The 18764-nt window shown below is 42.0% G+C and overlaps 2 protein-coding genes across 2 annotated transcripts; both read right to left on the bottom strand.

The window, feature by feature from the left end:
- Positions 1-686: 686 nt before the first annotated feature.
- Positions 687-9963, bottom strand: LOC5519164 (transcription elongation factor B polypeptide 3). Its single transcript, XM_032364043.2, has 13 exons — positions 9775-9963; positions 9592-9648; positions 8451-9002; positions 7841-8096; positions 7032-7130; positions 6685-6738; positions 6545-6599; positions 5561-5603; positions 5272-5373; positions 2558-2636; positions 1924-2127; positions 1540-1588; positions 687-1011 (listed from the first exon to the last, which is right to left on the bottom strand). The coding sequence occupies exons 1-13, from the start codon at positions 9844-9846 to the stop codon at positions 978-980; spliced, it is 1656 nt and encodes a 551-aa protein (XP_032219934.1). The 5' UTR covers positions 9847-9963; the 3' UTR covers positions 687-977.
- Positions 9964-12350: 2387 nt separating this feature from the next.
- On the bottom strand, positions 12351-18672 carry LOC5519158 (probable RNA-directed DNA polymerase from transposon BS). The gene is made up of 3 exons (XM_048734379.1): positions 15232-18672; positions 14511-14597; positions 12351-14439 (listed from the first exon to the last, which is right to left on the bottom strand). Exon 1 carries the CDS (start codon positions 17819-17821, stop codon positions 15614-15616), a length of 2208 nt encoding a protein of 735 aa, XP_048590336.1. The 5' UTR covers positions 17822-18672; the 3' UTR covers positions 12351-14439; positions 14511-14597; positions 15232-15613.
- Between the last annotated feature and the right edge of the window lie 92 nt (positions 18673-18764).

The raw sequence follows: 18764 nt of genomic DNA, 5'->3' as shown, positions 1-18764 counted from the left end.
ATACAAGACCCTGATCTACTGCAAGGTCTTATTGGTGGGTGTGGTGTGGTGGGTATAATACAAGACCCTGATCTACTGCAAGGTCTTATTGGTGGGTGTGGTGTGTTGGGTATCATACAAGACCCTGATCTACTGCAAGGTCTTATTGGTGGGTGTGGTGTGTTGGGTATAATACAAGACCCTGATCTACTGCAAGGTCTAATTGGTGGGTGTGGTGTGGTGGATATAATACAAGACCCTGATCTACTGCAAGGTCTTATTGGTGGGTGTGGTGGGTATAATACAAGACCCTGATCTACTGCAAGGTCTTATTGATGGGTGTGGTGTGTTTTGTATAATACAAGACCCTGATCTACTGCAAGGTCTTATTGATGGGTGTGGTGTGTTTTGTATAATACAAGAGCCTGATCTACTGCAAGGTCTTATTGATGGGTGTGGTGTGTTTTGTATAATACAAGACCCTGATCTACTGCAAGGTCTTATTGAGTGGTGTGGTGTGGTGGGTATAATACAAGACCCTGATCTACTGCAAGGTCTTATTGAGTGGTGTGGTGTGTTGGGTATAATACAAGACCCTGATCTACTGCAAGGTCTTATTGATGGGTGTGGTGTGTTGGGTATAATACAAGACCCTGATCTACTCTGATGTCGCTGTGTTGTGTTAGGTATAGTACAAGACCTTGATCTACAGACATTAGAATTTTGTCTTATCTAATGGGACGATGAAAACAATACATACAAATAAACCAAAGATGTACATTACTATCCTAACTACTCTACTTTAGTATGCATTTTCTAAAACTTGAAATACATTATCTAGTACTATTTTTAATAACTTAGGTTTATATTTTATAATATAGCTTGGAAATTTTTTTTAATAATAATCCATAAGTTAATTTCTAAATTCATAATTAAACTCTGTACATCGTCACAAATATTCATCTTGTTTTTGGTTTCCTTTGCCATCTTGTCCCATTTCATCTTCTTCTTATTTGGGCCCCAGCGCAATTTCTACACAAACAAAAAAATATTTTCGATATAACACCGCAAATGATCTAATAAACGCCACCTATCTAATGGACTTAGCTTAGCTAAGTTTGCATTGAGCATCCTTCTCTAACAATTCCCCCCTATCCATTACACTCCCCGATTCCCTGCTCCCCTCCCCTCCTAAAAACAAAGGAAATAGAAATGCCTGTAGCATAAATCTCATTTAATTGCCTTCTTGCTTAACAATGGCAAGTGAGTAACTTCCTGATCTCCTTGCTTAGGATACCAGCAATTGACATTGAGTTTTAGGGCTACTACGGTATTATATTGTTGTAATTTTATAATAAACACCTTTCTAAATAACAACCTTTCTCTGATAGCCCCCCCCCCCCCCCCCCCAATTATTCACGTTTATTAGATCATTGACGGTAACTAATCATCGCACACAGCATATAATATTCAGATACTCAATAGGCTGTGAGAATGTTTTGCCAATGTTGTTACAGACCAAGTTCATATATAAAGTTTGGCCATAATAATATTACTGACCTCTGAATCTTTAACAGTTTCATGGTTTTCTTCATCATTGGTGCCACACCTGGATATTAATGGTAAAAGATAATTTTTGATAGCATTAATGTGTGTCCGTCTGTATATGCCTTTATTATCTGACTGTCTGTCTGTCTGTCCATCCATCTGCCAATCTGTCAGTCTGTCTCTCTGTCTGATGGTCTGTCTGTCCGTCCGTTCATCCGTCTGTATATGCCTTTCTGTCTGTCTGTCCAACTGTCTGTATATGCCTTTCTGTCCGTCCGTCCGTTTGTCCCTCTGTAGGTCCGTCCATCTGGGGGTCTGTGTGCGTCAGTTTTTTCAGGCCGTCTGTCTGTTTATTGGTCATCCAACTGTAGACAGGAATTCGGGATTTCCACTCACCATTCTTTTTTTTAGCTGTGGCAGCTTCTTGCTGATAGCTAGGCCCTGAGTCAGCGCTATGCCTGACGGGAGCTCTTGACTTGCCAGGCGAGATGGCCACCACAGGGATGTCTCCCTTCCCTGTCCCAAACTTGGCCTGCTTCCTGCGAACTTGGGGTGGGGGCTTTGCCTCAGTCATCACATATGCAAGCTTTACTTGACGCTCTTGGAAAAAAAAAAAGAATAGTGGACTTTGCTGAGAGATCACATATGCAAGCTTTACTTGATGCTCTTGAAAAAAAAAGGTAATAGGGGACTTGCGCTGAGAGATCACGTAACTGTTTGGGTGGCAAACTAGCGCGCGATCAGGTTTATAGCAGCAAAATAAGAGAGCCAAAAAATCAACTTATTCAGTGCTTACTGGATGAACAAAAACTTGCCTTCTCTTGAGGTCTCATTGTGGTTAAAAAATGAAAAAGTCAGGTAAGCACAAATAATTAAAAAAAAATACAAGGTCATTTTGCCTCGTTTCTATTCTTTTATTCGGTTTGTTAGTGCCCCTGGGATTTTAGAATACGTCACCCAGAATGCAAAATAAATCCTGTATACAAAACAATAAAATATTATCCTTTAAAGTGGAATATCACCAGCTTACCTGGCTTTTTAGCGGCCTGTGCAGCACTGATTTTTGCATTGATCTTTTCCAGTCTCTCTTCTCTCTCTTCCATTTTTTGCTGAAAGAAGTGAAAAGTATTAATACAGTGTGTGAGTGTGTGTGTGTGTCTGAGTACAGGAAGCTTTGCCAATACTTTACTTTGCAGCTGCCAGGATACAGACGTGGTGTGGCTAGTGATACCATGTGGGGGAGGGGGGTATAGCTAGTAGTACCATGAGGGGGAGGGTGGTATGGCTAGTAGTACCATGAGGGGGAAGGTGGTATAGCTAGTGGTACCATGAGGGGGAGGGTGGTATAGCTAGTGGTACCATTAGGGGGAGGGTGGTATGGCTAGGAGTACCATGAGGGAAAGGGTGGTATAGCTAGTAGTACCATGAGGGGGAGGGTGGTATGGCTAGTAGTACCATGAGGGGGAGGGTGGTATGGCTAGTAGTACCATGAGGGGGAGGGTGGTATAGCTAGTGGTACCATGAGGGGGAGGGTGGTATGGCTATATTTAGATTTATATATATTTTGTCATCTTTTCTTGATACGAAAGTGTTGAAAAGTAATAAAGTAGAGATACTATCATGAGGGGGAGGGTGATATAGCTGGTAGTACCATGAGGGGGAGGGTGGTATAGCTAGTGATATCATGAGGGGGAGGGTAGTATAGCTAGTAGTACCATGAGGTGGAGGGTCGTATATCTAGTACTACTATCATGAGAGGGAGGGTGATATAGCTGGTAGTACCATGAGGGGGAGGGTGGTATAGCTAGTGATATCCTGAGGGGGAGGGTGGTATGGCTAGTAGTACCATGAGGGGGAGAGTGGTATGGCTAGTAGTACCATGAGGGGGAGGGTGGTATGGCTAGTAGTACCATGAGGGGGAGGGTGGTATGGCTAGTAGTACCATGAGGGGGAGGGTGGTATAGCTAGTACTACTATCATGAGGGTGAGGGTGGTATAGCTAGTAGTACCATGAGTGGGAGGGTGGTATAGCTAGTTGTACCATGAGGGGGAGGGTGGTATGGCTAGTAGTACCATGAGGGGGAGGGTGGTATAGCTAGTGGTACCATGAGGGGGAGGGTGGTATAGCTAGTAGTACCATGAGGGGGAAGGTGGTATGGCTAGTAGTACCATAAGGGGGAAGGTGGTATATCTAGTACTACTATCATGAGGGGGAGGGTGATATAGCTGGTAGTACCATGAGGGGGAGGGTGGTATAGCTAGTGATATCATGAGGGGGAGGGTAGTATAGCTAGTAGTACCATGAGGTGGAGGGTCGTATATCTAGTACTACTATCATGAGAGGGAGGGTGATATAGCTGGTAGTACCATGAGGGGGAGGGTGGTATAGCTAGTGATATCCTGAGGGGGAGGGTGGTATGGCTAGTAGTACCATGAGGGGGAGGGTAGTATAGCTAGTAGTACCATGAGGGGGAGGGTGGTATGGCTAGTAGTACCATGAGTGGGAGGGTGGTATAGCTAGTAGTACCATGAGGGGGAGGGTGGTATAGCTAGTAGTACCATGAGGGGGAGGGTGGTATAGCTAGTGGTACCATGAGGGGGAGGGTGGTATAGCTAGTGGTACCATGAGTGGGAGGATGGTATGGCTAGTAGTACCATGAGGGGGAGGGTGGTATGGTTAGTTGTACCATGAGGGGGAGGGCAGTATAGCTAGTGGTACCATGAGGGGGAGGGTGGTATAGCTATTAGTACCATGAGAGGAATGGTTGTTATAGCAAGTGATACCATGAGGGGGAGGGTGGTATGGCTAGTAGTACCATGAGGGGGAGGGTAGTATAGCTAGTGGTACCATGAGGGGGAGGGTGGTATAGCTAGTGATATCATGAGGGGGAGGGTAGTATAGCTAGTAGTACCATGAGGTGGAGGGTCGTATATCTAGTACTACTATCATGAGGGGGAGGGTGATATAGCTGGTAGTACCATGAGGGGGAGGGTGGTATAGCTAGTGATATCCTGAGGGGGAGGGTGGTATGGCTAGTAGTACCATGAGGGGGAGGGTAGTATAGCTAGTAGTACCATGAGGGGGAGGGTGGTATGGCTAGTAGTACCATGAGTGGGAGGGTGGTATAGCTAGTAGTACCATGAGGGGGAGGGTGGTATAGCTAGTAGTACCATGAGGGGGAGGGTGGTATAGCTAGTGGTACCATGAGTGGGAGGATGGTATGGCTAGTAGTACCATGAGGGGGAGGGTGGTATGGTTAGTTGTACCATGCGGGGGAGGGTAGTATAGCTAGTGGTACCATGAGGGGGAGGGTGGTATAGCTATTAGTACCATGAGAGGAAAGGTTGTTATAGCAAGTGATATCATGAGGGGGAGGGTGGTATGGCTAGTAGTACCATGAGGGGGAGGGTAGTATAGCTAGTTGTACCATGAGGGGGAGGGTGGTATAGCTAGTGGTACCATGAGGGGGAGGGTGGTATAGCTAGTAGTACCATGAGGGTGGTATGGCTAGTAGTACCATGAGGGGGACGGTGGTGTGGCTAGTAGTACCATTAGGGGGAGGCTGGTAATGGCTAGTAGTACCATGAGGGGGAGGGTGGTACAGCTAGTAGTACCATGAGGGGGAGGATGGTATGGCTAGTAGTACCATGAGGGGGAGGGTAGTATAGCTAGTAGTACCATGAGGGGTAGGGTGGTATGGCTAGTAGTACCATGAGGGGGAGGGTGGTAATGGCTAGTAGTACCATGAATGTATCCCTCCAGGTCATACGATGTCCAGGTTTTTCACACTTGAACTCTCGTTTGCAATGGCCTTGCCACAGACTCTCTGTTTCTTCCAGGAAGTGCTGCAATTCAGGGGAAATATTGAGATAAATGGTATTTCTAGTACAGTATGTGTTCTTTATGCTCTACATCAACTATATGCCAAATTTGTGTTTGTGTCAATTAAATGTCAACTAATAAATAAATATTTTTTACATGCCCAATTTCTTATATGGAGAATTACTTAAAGAAAACCTGGTAAGCACTTACTGGGTTGCACTCCTCAAGATGTATCAGCTGCTGGGGGGTACACCTGACAGACACAACCCACAATAAAGCAATCACTCTGAGGTATACGCCAATAAGGTAGAAGGCAGATACAAGTAATCATTTAACCCTTAGTAAAGCAAACACTTTGAGGTATACAATAAGGTAGAAGGCAGATACAAGAAATCATTCAACCCTCAGTAAAGCATTCACTTTGAGGTACTGTATACAATAAGGTAGAAGGTTGATACAAGTAATCATTCAACCCTTAGTAAAGCAATCACTTTGAGGTATACAATAAGGTAGAAGGTAGATACAAGTAATCATGTAACCCTCAGTAAAGCAACCACTTTGAGGTATACAATAAGGTAGAAGGTAGATACAAGTAATCATTTAACCCTTAGTAAAGCAATCACTTTGAGGTATACAATAAGGTAGAAGGTAGAAACAAGTAACCATTTAACCCTTAGTACAGCAAACACTTTGAGGTATACAATAAGGTAGAAGGTAGATACAAGTAATCATTTAACCCTCAGTAAAGCAACCACTTTGAGGTATACAATAAGGTAGAAGGTAGACACACGTTATCATTCAACAAGGTAGTTGTATATAGAACAACTGGATGCTCAGCCTTAAATGGATAATATAGGGAGCCTACAAATCCAGGCCATCCAAAACACTGGCAGTCTAAAAACCCTGGCAGTCTTAAAAAAAACCAGGCAGTCTATAAAATAAAATAGGCTTATCACTCTCCTTGCAGTAGGAATACTGAATTGAGAGAGTGAAGATACAAAGTCATTGAATCCAAGGGGTAGCCACCATATGACCCATGTCTGACCACATAGCACAGATAACTGAGCTAAGATTGAAATGTTTTGTTTTCATGTTTAGAATATATGAAATATATTTTGATCCTTGCCTTTTATAAATAATTTCTTTATCTATGCTTTTTAGAAATAATTTTTCTTATGAAATAATTCCACTTACTTCATCAGAACAGGCATTAGGATAATTCCTGGGACACCTCCAGTGTCATGAAGAGCTGAAAAAATTAGAACAAAGACTCTATAAAATACACTAAAGCCCCTATAAATCGAAACCCAGGAAAAACCTGTTTTTATTCTTACCATCAATGTTCTCAATAAGAACTTTCATGCACATGTTGAAGAGTTTGCTGATCTCTAGGAAAAAAAAACAATCTTTCAGTACATTATTAACAGGGCTTCTGGAGCAACACTTTCTGGGCGGAATCATGTAATTTGGCTTTCTCCAATTATTCTGGGACAATTTGGTCAAATTTCTTGAATGGTCTACCAAGCAAGTTTTCTTAAGTCTAGTGGTTGAAGGCCAAAAATCTTGTGTGCTGTGTAATGGCACCATTTTTCGCAATATTCAGGTTATGATTTATAACAAACCATTTTTTTTCCTTTTAAGGGATAAAAAAATAACAGAAATAGTGAAAGACAGATCTTACCCCCACCAGAGAAAGCATTCCTTCTTCCGGAAAACACTTGTGTTCTGGTCTTTTTTGACGTAAGTGCAGAATCACTGAGAATGCTCCCAGAGATGGTACCTAAAAAATGAACTAATTGTTTAGTTTCACAATGTACACTGAAATGCCTGGACCCATTTGATGACCTCTTGTGTTAGGACATGCACATAAATATATATTATGTAGTATGATTCTTTTGCTGGCTTGCCTTGGCTGTCTAGTCTTCATCCATGTTTGTCTGCTTATTGATTATTATGTATGTTTAATAATTGTAATTGTGATCTCTAGTTTAATTTTTTAGGGTCATTACCTCTCCCTTGTCCATAACCTATGCACATACTATATAAACTTTTGCAGTTTTTACTCAGTCTTGATATCATGAATAAAGCTATGTGATGCCATTTTCATGATATTCACATTAAAGTTAAAACCACTAATCTGTAACTGTTGTTGCAGTAATAACCAGCTTCAAATTCAACGTACCTAATGGCACAAATGAATCATAATAACCGCAAAGGCTTGGCTTCAGGAAACTGTTTGCAAATACCAGCAAGATTGTGAGTTTAATTTTTATCATTCTAAGATTAATGGAATTCGCACTGATATTACGGCCTTGGCCCTAAAGCTTAATTGATCCCAATCTTTTTCTAGTCAGCATTCTTATTACTTATTATTTTGTTTTTTTTGTGGTTTCACTGCTTATTGCTCAATTTTGATTTCAAAAAAGACTTTATTTTCAAAATGTAAACAAGAAACATAGGTATGGTTGATGAACACTCTTTAAAACACACCTTTGCTTTTTTTAGCAGGCGATCCCTCACATTCGAGCAGCCGAGAAGGGCGATACAACGGTTGGATCTCTGGCAATAAGGCCTCATTGACGGAGTACACAGATGGTAATGGCGGCAGATCACTCAAGCCACTGCTGTCAGTCTTAGGCTGCTTATCTTTTCTGGTGGAAGAATGTGTGTCTCTCTTCTTTTGTCTAACAGGTTGAGGAAGAGTTTCACAGCCAAAGGAGACATCACATAGTTGTAATGATGGAGCCTGGAATACATTTAAATTATTGTATTAGGTCTTATAATATAGATTAGAAACAGGACTAATAGGGCTGTTGTGTGGCCTAGAAAAACAGTTATAGCAAGAAAAATCTAAGATAATCAAAGAAATAGTCAACAAGACTACTGATGATGGTGATGGTGATAACAATACTGATGATCATGATAAATTTTGACAGTACCTTGCCATTATTAGTAATGCTGATGGTAATGTGGATGTACTTGGTTTATGTCAATGATGACGCAAATTCCATTCCTTAAACTTCAATTAAGCTTATGACAGCAATAATGCCAGATGCTGATTGCATGAGTACATATTTGACAATCATTTCCCTTCAAATACCTTTGCCTTTGTCTCAGTGTATTTTACATCTTTTCTTCCATCCTTTGTAGTTTCATGCTGTTTTTCTATTTTCCCCTTTTCTTCTCTTCGTCTCTTGTGCTCTTTGTGTTTTTGCTTAATTGCCTCATTATCATGTCTATTATCGCTATGTTCTACTCTACTGTCCAAATTATCTCTTTTTCTGTTATCTTTATCTTTTCTCTTGTCCCATTGCATTTTATCTTTGTGTTTAGAATCTCCTTTCACTTTATCATCACCGTCTATATTTCTGGCATGTCTTTCCCCAAGGTCACTGGAATGTGCATGGGATTTACCACTGCAATTCTTTTCTTTTTCAGAAAAGCTTGTGTTTAACAAAGATTTTCTTGCTGTATCACTCTCCTGCAATAACAACTCAGTGTTCAACTTTACAGGGGTAGGAGTAAGTTCACTTGTGTTGTCAGGTTTGCCTGTCACAATCTCTTTCCAGCGCTTGATTAAGTTTGCAGCAGCATCTCCTATAGGACCTTCCATTTTCTTAAGGCCATTAATAGTCTTGCCGATACCAGTCCTCTAAAAAAAATAATAAGGATGTAAATAGTCTTGCCGATACCAGTCTATTAAAAAAATAATAAGGCCATTAATAGTCTTGCCGATACCAGTCCTCTAAAAAAAATAATAAGGCTGTAAATAATCTTGCCGATACCAGTCCATTAAAAAGATAATAAGGCCAATAATAGTCTTGCCGATACCAGTCCTCTATTAAGAAATAAATAAAAAGTGCTTTTTAGCAGGAATAATCATACGGCCCATGAGTAAACCCTTGACAATGTGTCTGATCGTGCGTTGTCACTCTGAGAATGCAGGAATAATGTGTATGTGTTTGTGGATGTTTTTTGAATTCAGAATTTTCCTTTAAAGGGAGCATAATTTAAAACTGTTTCAAATACATGAAGAATGCATACAGGAAAAAAATTGTTTTTTATAATATCATAAGAATTCCAATTCCTGCTTTTTCAAAGTCCCCCCCCTTTCCGCTTTCCCACTATATTTCCTTAAGATGTTGGGACAGCTTTAAAGTTTTCTTGGCATTATATTATGCAAATTTACTGCCCCGCTGGTTAAATTTAAGTAATTATAAAAGGCTTTTTTGTTCCAGTACCTTTAATACGTCGACATCAACCTCTAACTGTTCCAAATACTTAATGTATTTAAGAACCTGTGAAAATTTATTAAAAAATGACATCAGAAAAAAAAAATATTCGATAAGTAAGTTATATTACTTAAGTACAACACATATACAAAATAAAACTGATTTGAATCAAAATAATCCGCGAATTATTACCTTCCGAGCATCGATATCATCACAGAAAAGCCTTTTCTGTATCTTCTGGATAGCTTTTTCTACCGACGACATGTTCGCCGTTTGCTAAGGAAGTGCGTTGGGTGTTATTTTTTACGATGTAACTTATACTTTCTCCAATTTCTTTATCGTCGCCATTTTACTCTTTATAAGTCTTGCTGATGTCCAGTTCCCGCTCGCTCCACTACACAGGGAGCCCCTTTCGGTAGTAAGTATAAAACGCTTTTCGGTCTTTTGCAATGTAAAATCGTGGATTATTTATTTTATTTTAATAGCTTCGCCGGTTACGCACAAATACACAATAAATACGTCAATAGAGATAAGATAAAGACAAAAATGGGAAAAGACGAACGGCAAGCTTATAAATATCATAGCCAACCAAGTGAGATAAAGGACAAACCTTTCAACGTAACTATAAAATGACAAAAAATTCCTTGTCGGCTCTCTCTATCTAGGCGCCAGCACAAAATCGACACAAAAAAATAGGATCGGAGCAGAAAGGGCTAGCACGCCCGAAACAGCGCAACTTCTCTTGTTCACACAGCGTTCAACACCCCGTTTTTTATGCAAGACCGAGCACATCGAAATTTCGGGGACCATTCGGGGGCCTTTTTTTAGCCTCGTGTTGATCTATACCTTTTTCTAGGTGGGTCTATTCATTGATGAACAAAATTGTTTTTATGACAGGGCATCAAGCGCGTACCCAGGATTGGCTGGGGGGGGGGGGGGGGGGGGGGCGGGGAGAGGCGCAGTCATAGGTTTCATATGAAAAAAGGATATTATTTGAAGATTTTAAGCTTTCAATGACCCAATGCCTAGGCATTTTGTTTTTATGTGATTCATTTGCATTCAATCCAGAAATGCAGACATTGAGTTAACCACCGCGTAGATGAGCTCGTTTATCCTGCTTGATGCGTTTTTACTAGTAATTACTACCCTAATACCTGCTCGTGTTAAACTCGAATTCTCGTATCCCGATCGCTAAAAACGCTGAATACGGTATCTCGAAAAACATATTGTGGACCCTCTTATTAGGGCCCCCGAAATTTAGCCGCGCTCACATGCTCGCGCAATTTTTTCCGCCTAAAAATGCTCGGTCTCGCATAAAAAACGGGAGCGCTCGCAAAAGACCCTTCGGGGGCCCTCTTATTGCGGTAGTGCGGTCAATCAAATCGTTGCGTTTTTTTTCGGTGATAGACCGGGTTGTATTTCGAGAAAAAGTTAAAGTTGTATTGCAGATTGTGTTTATATTCTATGCGGTTTCACAACCCCCCTTGCGCCCCACTTTTTATTTGCATTTTGTGATTTTTTGTCTGGCTTGATAACCTTTAACCTAAAAGAAAATCGCTAAAGCGCACTTTGTTTATTGCTATTTATTTTATGCATTTCAAATGATATCAAAACAGCTGTTTCCAAAACAACTACTTTGGTATCCTGGTACACAATCAGAGACAACACCCGTGCGTTACGATGCAACGCGCCGACATAGCGAGCCCCCAAGGGACCCAAGGCCCTAAATAGACCTGTTTTTTTTTTCATTGTATATCTCAGCGAGCTGTGCGTGGCGTAACCGTATAACAGGCCTGGGATCCTGGTTATTGCTTCCCCATTAATGCGCGGGTTGGAATACCTTGCCACAAGAGTGTTGTACAGCATATTTGCCGGAAATATCGATGCTTGGGGCTTTCGGGTTCTTTACAGCCTTCCATAGAAGCTATTAGCTTAGTTTTGATCTTCAGGCCGGGTTCGATCCCAGGCCAATGGCCTTTTTATAACCCTGAGTACTTTTGCGCAGGGCAGCTCGCTTGTAATGAAGGTACTAGCATTTATTATTGCGGCTGATGGCTGTAAAATGGGGCCTGATGGAAAGCAAAATAAAGGTATTTATCTATTTGTGACTTGATCTGTGTTTGCTTGTCTCTATTTGTAGTTCGGAATTTGGTGTCTTTGAAATGTTTCTGAGTTTAAGCATTTGTTTACGAATTTGTCAGAAATCAAAATTGATATTTTTCCAACGGAGTAAATTCTTTTTCATTGCTTGGATGCGCTTTTGAAGGTCGTCTTTGCCTTGGATGAATCCTTTAGTATCTGGGTCTAGTAATGCTTAATTTGCTTTCCTAACGTTTTGATGTTTTGGCCTATATTTTACTGGCTTCCTGGGGCGTAGTATTAATGGATGTGTTTAAAAAAATGTCTCAATTTTTCTGTTCATCTTCATACATTTCCTGTAACATATCCTCTACAGTCGTCAAACTGCCTTTTTATCGACGTATCATTTCTTTGTAAAAAAAAAAAATAGCCTGCGAAGCGGCTCATCAAGGGAGGGGGGGGGGGACTCGGCCGCGCGCTCGCATTTTCTTCTCTCGTCTCCTCCCCCCCCAGTCCCTCTCCCTTGAGCCGCTACATAGGTAGGTGTAAAATTGTAAAAATGAACAAGGGGGAAAAAGGGTTCCGCCCTCCCCTTTACCGCCAAAAAACGGTCTTTTTTTCAGTTAAAGACTCGCCAAATCATTCAAGTCTAGTAGATTTATCAGATAAACTGCAATAACAAGCCCCAATGGTGTTTATTTCTTTAATTTTGAAACTTTGAACAGTTAAAAATAAGATTTAAATTTTATTTCGCAGCGTTGAGCCGAATAGAAAACCGAATAGAGCATCATTTCCAGTACTTTCATCTAGTTTACAGTTTACAACAAGTTTACAGTTTCTTTTGTAGGATCGATGATAGCATGATTATTATATCTTAAATTTTGATGATGACAGTATAACGACAACAAAATGAACGCCTTTTTTATTTTTCTGGTATAACCAGAAAGACTACAGACAAGCTGTACCATATTTCTATACCCATGGAGCTCCGCGGCCGCGCTGGAAGGAAGACTACAGACAAGCTGTAGAAACATTTGAACTACGTGTAACCCGCTAGCCGGCTCTCGTTTGGGCTTATTCGGAAGTGATTGGCGCCACAGAGTTCCCAATACTCGAAATCAAAACATTTCCGAATCAGGCGCGTACTCAGGATTGGCTGAGAGGGGGGGTACACAATCATATGTATCTTGAAATGACCCACTTTTGTACGCCAAGGAGGGGGGGGGGGGGGCGCGCCTGCGAATAACCCCGAATAAGAGCTACCCTGGGTACTAGAGCCAAGACCGGCGTGTCACGTGTCAGTAAACGAGTGAAGCTGAAGCCCCTGGTACCCAGGCTACCCCGGCAGGCTAAACTACATTTAACTACGAGGCGTGTAAATGCGCGACGTGTTTTTACATGCGATATATTACATCCTCTCCGCGTAAGAAAAAAAAGTTTCACTTCATTGTATAATACATTATTACCGAGACGCAGACGAGCCCCTGATCAGTACCGTATCCTTTTTCTTTGCAATACAGATTTCAATTGTGATTCTTGTGACTTTATTACCTGAGACTTGCGCTAAGAGATCACGTGACTTTTTGGGTGGAAAACTAGCGCGCGCTCAGGCTTTTAGCGGCAAAATAACAGCAACAAAAAGCAACTTATTTCGCGCTTGTTAATTTTCATTTAAAGATTGTATTTTTTCGTCGTTTTCTGGAGTGACGGGCGCAGTCTTTTCTGTCATATCAATCAATGGCTGTCGTTTTTCTAAATGGTCTAAAAGAGGGGCGAGCGCGAGGGAGATCTGTGATATTCCAAAACGTTAGGGACTAGGCTCCATTTCCAAGATAGTTGCAAGTAAAACCGTAGTAAACACGAATTCCTGCAAGTTTACGTGGAAATTCGCGTTTTACAAAGCTCTAGAGCGATAAAAATAGCGAAAAAATGATTGAAGCGGACTCCCAAATATGGTATGTAATGCCTAATAAGGAAATGACCGAGCAAGCTAGAAAAACGACAGTTTTTAAAACAAGATTGACTGATATGGATTATTTTGGCGCGAATTTGCCACCTAGAAAGGTCACGTGATCTCTTAGCGCAAGTCCCGTAATGTGTGCCTTAACGTCACTGTGCGTTACGCCCCAAGAAATGACGCCAAATTATTAGGTAATGCAAATCTAGCCTTCATTAGAGCATATGCGTACCAGTGAATTTCATTCCCGGTAACAGAATTTTGCATGTCGAAAACAGAAAAAGAATGGCCAAAAAAGTTCCACAAGTCGTACCAGGCCCTGAGCGGTAGCATGACACCGTGAGCGATTTGGTGCGACTCCCAGTGTGCATAGCAAGAGGCAAATACTCCATTGACAACTAGGGTACCTTCCCGGGTCAGCGGTGCATATATGCCACTCTCTGTAACCATAGCAACACGGACTACTTTCTTAACCACTAGCTTACCCCCCTCTAATACGTACACGGTGTCATCAACGTGAACTCTGTCGGCAAATATAGCCTCGCTAGTAGAATTGCCATTTTTAGAGACAAAAATCAAATGCTTAGCTGAAATAATAATGCGGTGTTCACCGGTTAAATGCAGTGCAACAAACTCAACTACTATGGTAGTGTTCTTGTGGAGGAAGGCTATGACATCGCTATAAATTACGTCACCACTTGAGCCCACGGTCTTGATGCGGTCTCCGATGCGCAAGTCCCGTATGTACATTTGCACACCGGATTCTAGCTCGACTTTTCCGTTGCCAGGGAAACATCGCTTGCCCGTCTCGATGGTCTGATCTGTAGAGTATGCGAGAAGAGTCGTATTTTTAGCAAACTACATGACCCGTATGATACATATGACTGCCTACCCCCTCAGCTGGGTACACCTCTGTATATTGGTCGCTAGTTATCTCTGGTTGCGTGACGTCACATGGCCTTTTGTTGCACTCTTGACCCTAACCAATATAATAATAATAATAATAATAATAATAATAATAATAATAATAATAATAATAATAATAATAATAATAATAATAATAATAGTAATAGTAATAATAGTAATAGTAATAATAATAATAATAATAATAATAATAATAATAATAATAATAATGGTTTATTAGCATTCCAACATGAGAGGCTTTTCTATGCTAATGAAACTAACTACACTAACTAACAATATAATAAATAATATACTATAAACTTGAAATTTTAAAAATATAAATATACAAGAAAACATACATGTTCCTATTTAGCATTAAGTGTGGTTTCTCTGGTCCTGGCTCTATTGCTGAGGTAGAGCTTAGCGCTCCGCTTAAACATTGTGAAATCTCGAGCCTCTCTCGTTGCAGTTGGTAACATGTTAAACATTTGAGAGGCATTATACGAGAAAGTACCAGGTGTGTGGGCCGTGCTAAGTTTAAATTCACTGCTGGACCTTAAAGTTCTGCCAGGTACATATTGTTGAAGCCGAAGATGTACCGGCCAATTAGTAAAATGTACAGCCTTGAAAGCTAGTTTAGCTAGACTGAAATCCCGTCTTTCGGTGATAGCAGCCAGCCTATTTTGAGTACTTCTTCTAAACCAGCGTACCTCTTAGTGACAAAACCCGCGGCGGCTAGCTGAACTTTTTGTAAGCGCGCTAAGAGATAATCCTGCGCAGGGTAGGCTACAACATCGTTAAAGTCGTTTCTCGACAAGACCAGAGTCTCTGCTAGCTGCTTTCTCACGTGGAAAGGAGATAGGTTCTTTAGTTTTCCGAGAACAGACAAAGTGGAATAACAGGAACTAATTTTTGTTTTAATGTCATTGTTCCACTTTAAGTTCTGTTGGACTTCGGAGCCGAGGAGGCAAGTGGACTGTACCCTCTCGAGAGACTGCCCGTCAACGGTGAGTTGGACTTGGCGCTCGACGAGCTTGTGACGATGGGCCATCTGTGCTGTTGACAAGAGCATGGTTTTGGTTTTTTTGGGATTTAGAGTGAGGTTACACTCACTCGACCAAGATGACAGCCGATCGACAGCCGATGCAGGCGTCTTTCACAGTCACTGATGTCACAAGGTTTGGCGTAAGCATAAAACGTGGTGTCATTGGCGTACTGATGGCATGTAACAAGGCTCAGATGCTCTGAGAGATCGTTGACGTATAGATTGAATAATAAGGGGCCCAACACTGATCCCTGTGGTACACCGAAATACCCGTCCGCCAATCTAGAGCTCTTGTCGTCGATTTGCACAAACTGCTTTCGTCCTGTTAAATAGCTGGTGGCCCACATCAAAAATGACTTTGAAAAACCAAGATGGTGTAGTTTCTTCAAGACAACTTCATACGCAACGGTGTCAAAAGCCTTGGAGAAGTCGGCTAAGACAGCTAAGGTTACTTCCCCACGCTTCATTGCTTTAGTAATGTCATCTTTTATTGCAAGGAGACTTGTTGTTGTGCTGTGACCTTTCCTATATGCACTAACAGTGTCCTTTAAGATGCTGTCAGGACCACTGGAGACAAAGTCACTCATTTGACCAAGCACTAAGCGCTCATAGACTTCTGAGAGGACAGGTAAGATAGAGATGGGACGTAAGTCATTCCTGTCCTTTACATCAGACTGCTTGGGTATAGGGCTTATACGAGCCACTTTCCAGGCGGATGGAAAATACTCTTGCAAGATACAGGTATTTAAAATGTGGGTCAATGGTGAAGCCAGATGGTCAGCGGCGTGTTTGATGAATGTCACAGGGATCCCATCTGGGCCACATGAACAGTCTGATCTTAATTTCTTGAGTGCTGCTAGAACTTGAAGACATGAGACAGGCTTCAGCGTAAAAGCCCAAACAGGATCTTCCGGTAGAGACTGGATAAGATCCGAGATGTTATTAGCAGAGGTGGGCGTGGCACCAGTAACACGCTCAGCAGTAGAGGCGAAATGTGTGTTAAGTTCATCAGGGTCAAACCTGAGAGGCTGAGGGTTTGGGTGGAGTATCCGGTGAATCACCCTCCACACATCTTTGGCTTTGACTGACGACAGTGCTTTGTAATAGAAATTACGCTTCGCTTTGCCAATCATAGCCTTGAGCTGGTTACGTTTCTCCCTGAAAGAGTTCCAAATTGAATCACTCTTATCTTTGCGTGCCTCAGTGCGCATGTTACGACAATCCTGTTGGAGCTTTTGGATGTCAAGTTCCTTCAACCAGGGCGAGGGTGGTCGCGTCACCTTGGTGCGCTTGAGCGGAGCATGACGATCAATGCATTCGCGCAATAAAGTATTAAGCATTTCGAGCTGCATCTCGGGATCGCTAGTGGAATAAACGATACTAAGAGGAAGCTGTTCAATGTCATTTGTGAAAGCATGTTCATCAAAGTTGCGCTCATCGCGTATGTACTTGTATCTGGGGGTAAAACGCGTAACGCGAATATTCATGCACACGTAGGGTGCTTCATGGTCACCTATTTGCGGACACGGGAGGACGTCACAGTACGACACTTGTTTAGGCAAGTCCGTAATCATATGGTCGATTAGTGTCTCAGAGTGTAGAGTAGTGCGTGTTGCCTTGGTAACAAGCTGCGTTAAATTCAAGGATTCCAGCACGTCCATATACTTGCGCACATAGCATTCCGATGGGCGGAAGAGGTCCACATTAACGTCTCCAGTGACTAACAGCATCCCATGCCAGGAGATGGACAGATCGGATAAGAGTGACTCGAAGGTGTCTAACCAGTCAGAGTATGTCATAATAGCTCCAGACCTGTAGACTACACCCAACAGCAAATTACTGTGCCTGTTGCGTCCCTTGATTTCCAGCCAGAGATGTTCCATTGCAGGATATCGCCTTTTTATATCAGTTCTCCTTTTGAATTCAATTGACTCCTTGACATATACACCAACGCCGCCGCCTTTCTTTTTATCCCTGTTGTTGAAGGCATGAACATACCCAGGTATAGTTACATGCTGTAGAAGAAGTTTATTTTCCTTTAACCAGGTTTCGCTCATAGTGATAATGTCAAGGGAATAGCGGTTGACCATGTGGAGGAGGCTGTCAAAAGTGGAAGTCATGCATTGGGTATTTATATGCATGATCTTGAGTTGATGTTCTCTCTCCTTAAGAGCACATAAGTGAGAATCGTCATGCACAGGGTTTCCATCAGATGGTCCGGATGTATTTATAGACCGCTGTCCAAAGAACGGCATTTCAGATAGCAAACAATTAGAGCAAGTCCAGCTGCATGGAGAATCGAAGCGAAATGTTTTAATGTTGAGGCCAGAGATTGACGCGCACCGTGCGTGAGTTGTGTGTTTGCACGTCGCGCACACATACCGCTTCTGATTGCATATGCTGCTTTATCGTAAACAGGGCATACAGGCGCTGGAGTCCGACGAGACGCTTTGTTCTTGGAGGTGGCGCAATCCTTTTTGGCGCTCCCATTGTTTGAAGGGCCGGGATTCAGTTTGAAGATTAAATCTCCTTCGAGGAGACAATGGAAAGTAGCGGTACTGTTAGTATAATACGCGCACGGGCGTTTGGCGCGTTTAATCCTGATACTGAATTCCATGCGCACCCGATGATCAACAAGTGAACCCATGTGAAGCATTCCAGCGATTTGGCGGGTACCCTGTGGCAGATGATGGGACAAATGAAGACGGGAATCCTGTGGTGCGAAAGGAGAGCCAAGAAATGATACTGCCACAGTCTACATGAGTAATATTATTCACCGTAAGATTGTAAGAGGCTGCTTGGGTCTTGTATCACCGTATACTTTCGCAGAATAGGCTCAAAGTTGTCCTGGCTCGTTGTCGAGTTGAATAATTCGCTTCGCTGGTTTCGGCTTGGTGTCCATTGTCTTGAGGCGTTGATGGCGATAACCTCCTTTGTTCTCTTATGCAAATCCAGGCGGATGGATCACAGAAACCATCTCGAGAGCTGGTCAGAATATCCCATTTTGCGTACTTATTTTGAGATGTAATCCAGTCAGAAGAAACCAATTTCCTGTAAACATCCTTAGATACACATAAAGTGCGTTCGGGATGTGTTGAAAGCAGGTTAAGGGTAAAACTTAGCACAGGCAGCCTCTTAGTCAGTCTCCAGTCAATCCAAGAAACTAGCTCGAATATTTTCACGATTTTCACCTCCTGT

The sequence above is a fragment of the Nematostella vectensis genome, chromosome 11 (assembly GCF_932526225.1).
Source record: "Nematostella vectensis chromosome 11, jaNemVect1.1, whole genome shotgun sequence".
NCBI classification, from domain to species: domain Eukaryota; kingdom Metazoa; phylum Cnidaria; class Anthozoa; order Actiniaria; family Edwardsiidae; genus Nematostella; species Nematostella vectensis.
The sequence above is the reverse complement of the archived record's forward strand: the minus strand, read 5'-3'. Positions and strand labels throughout refer to the sequence as shown.

What these genes read in the sequence shown, in the direction of transcription:
- LOC5519164 (XM_032364043.2), bottom strand. Translation starts at nt 9,846, where the DNA reads ATGTCGTCGGTAGAAAAAGCTATCCAGAAGATACAGAAAAGGCTTTTC. An exon ending in GCCTGCTAAAAAAAGCAAAG is followed by an intron (nt 7,131 to 7,840) that starts GTGTGTTTTAAA and finishes TTCATTTTTTAG; the next exon opens with GTACCATCTCTGGGAGCATT. An exon ending in CACAGCTAAAAAAAAGAATG is followed by an intron (nt 1,589 to 1,923) that starts GTGAGTGGAAAT and finishes ATTAATATCCAG; the next exon opens with GTGTGGCACCAATGATGAAG.
- LOC5519158 (XM_048734379.1), bottom strand. Translation starts at nt 17,821, where the DNA reads ATGCCGTTCTTTGGACAGCGGTCTATAAATACATCCGGACCATCTGAT.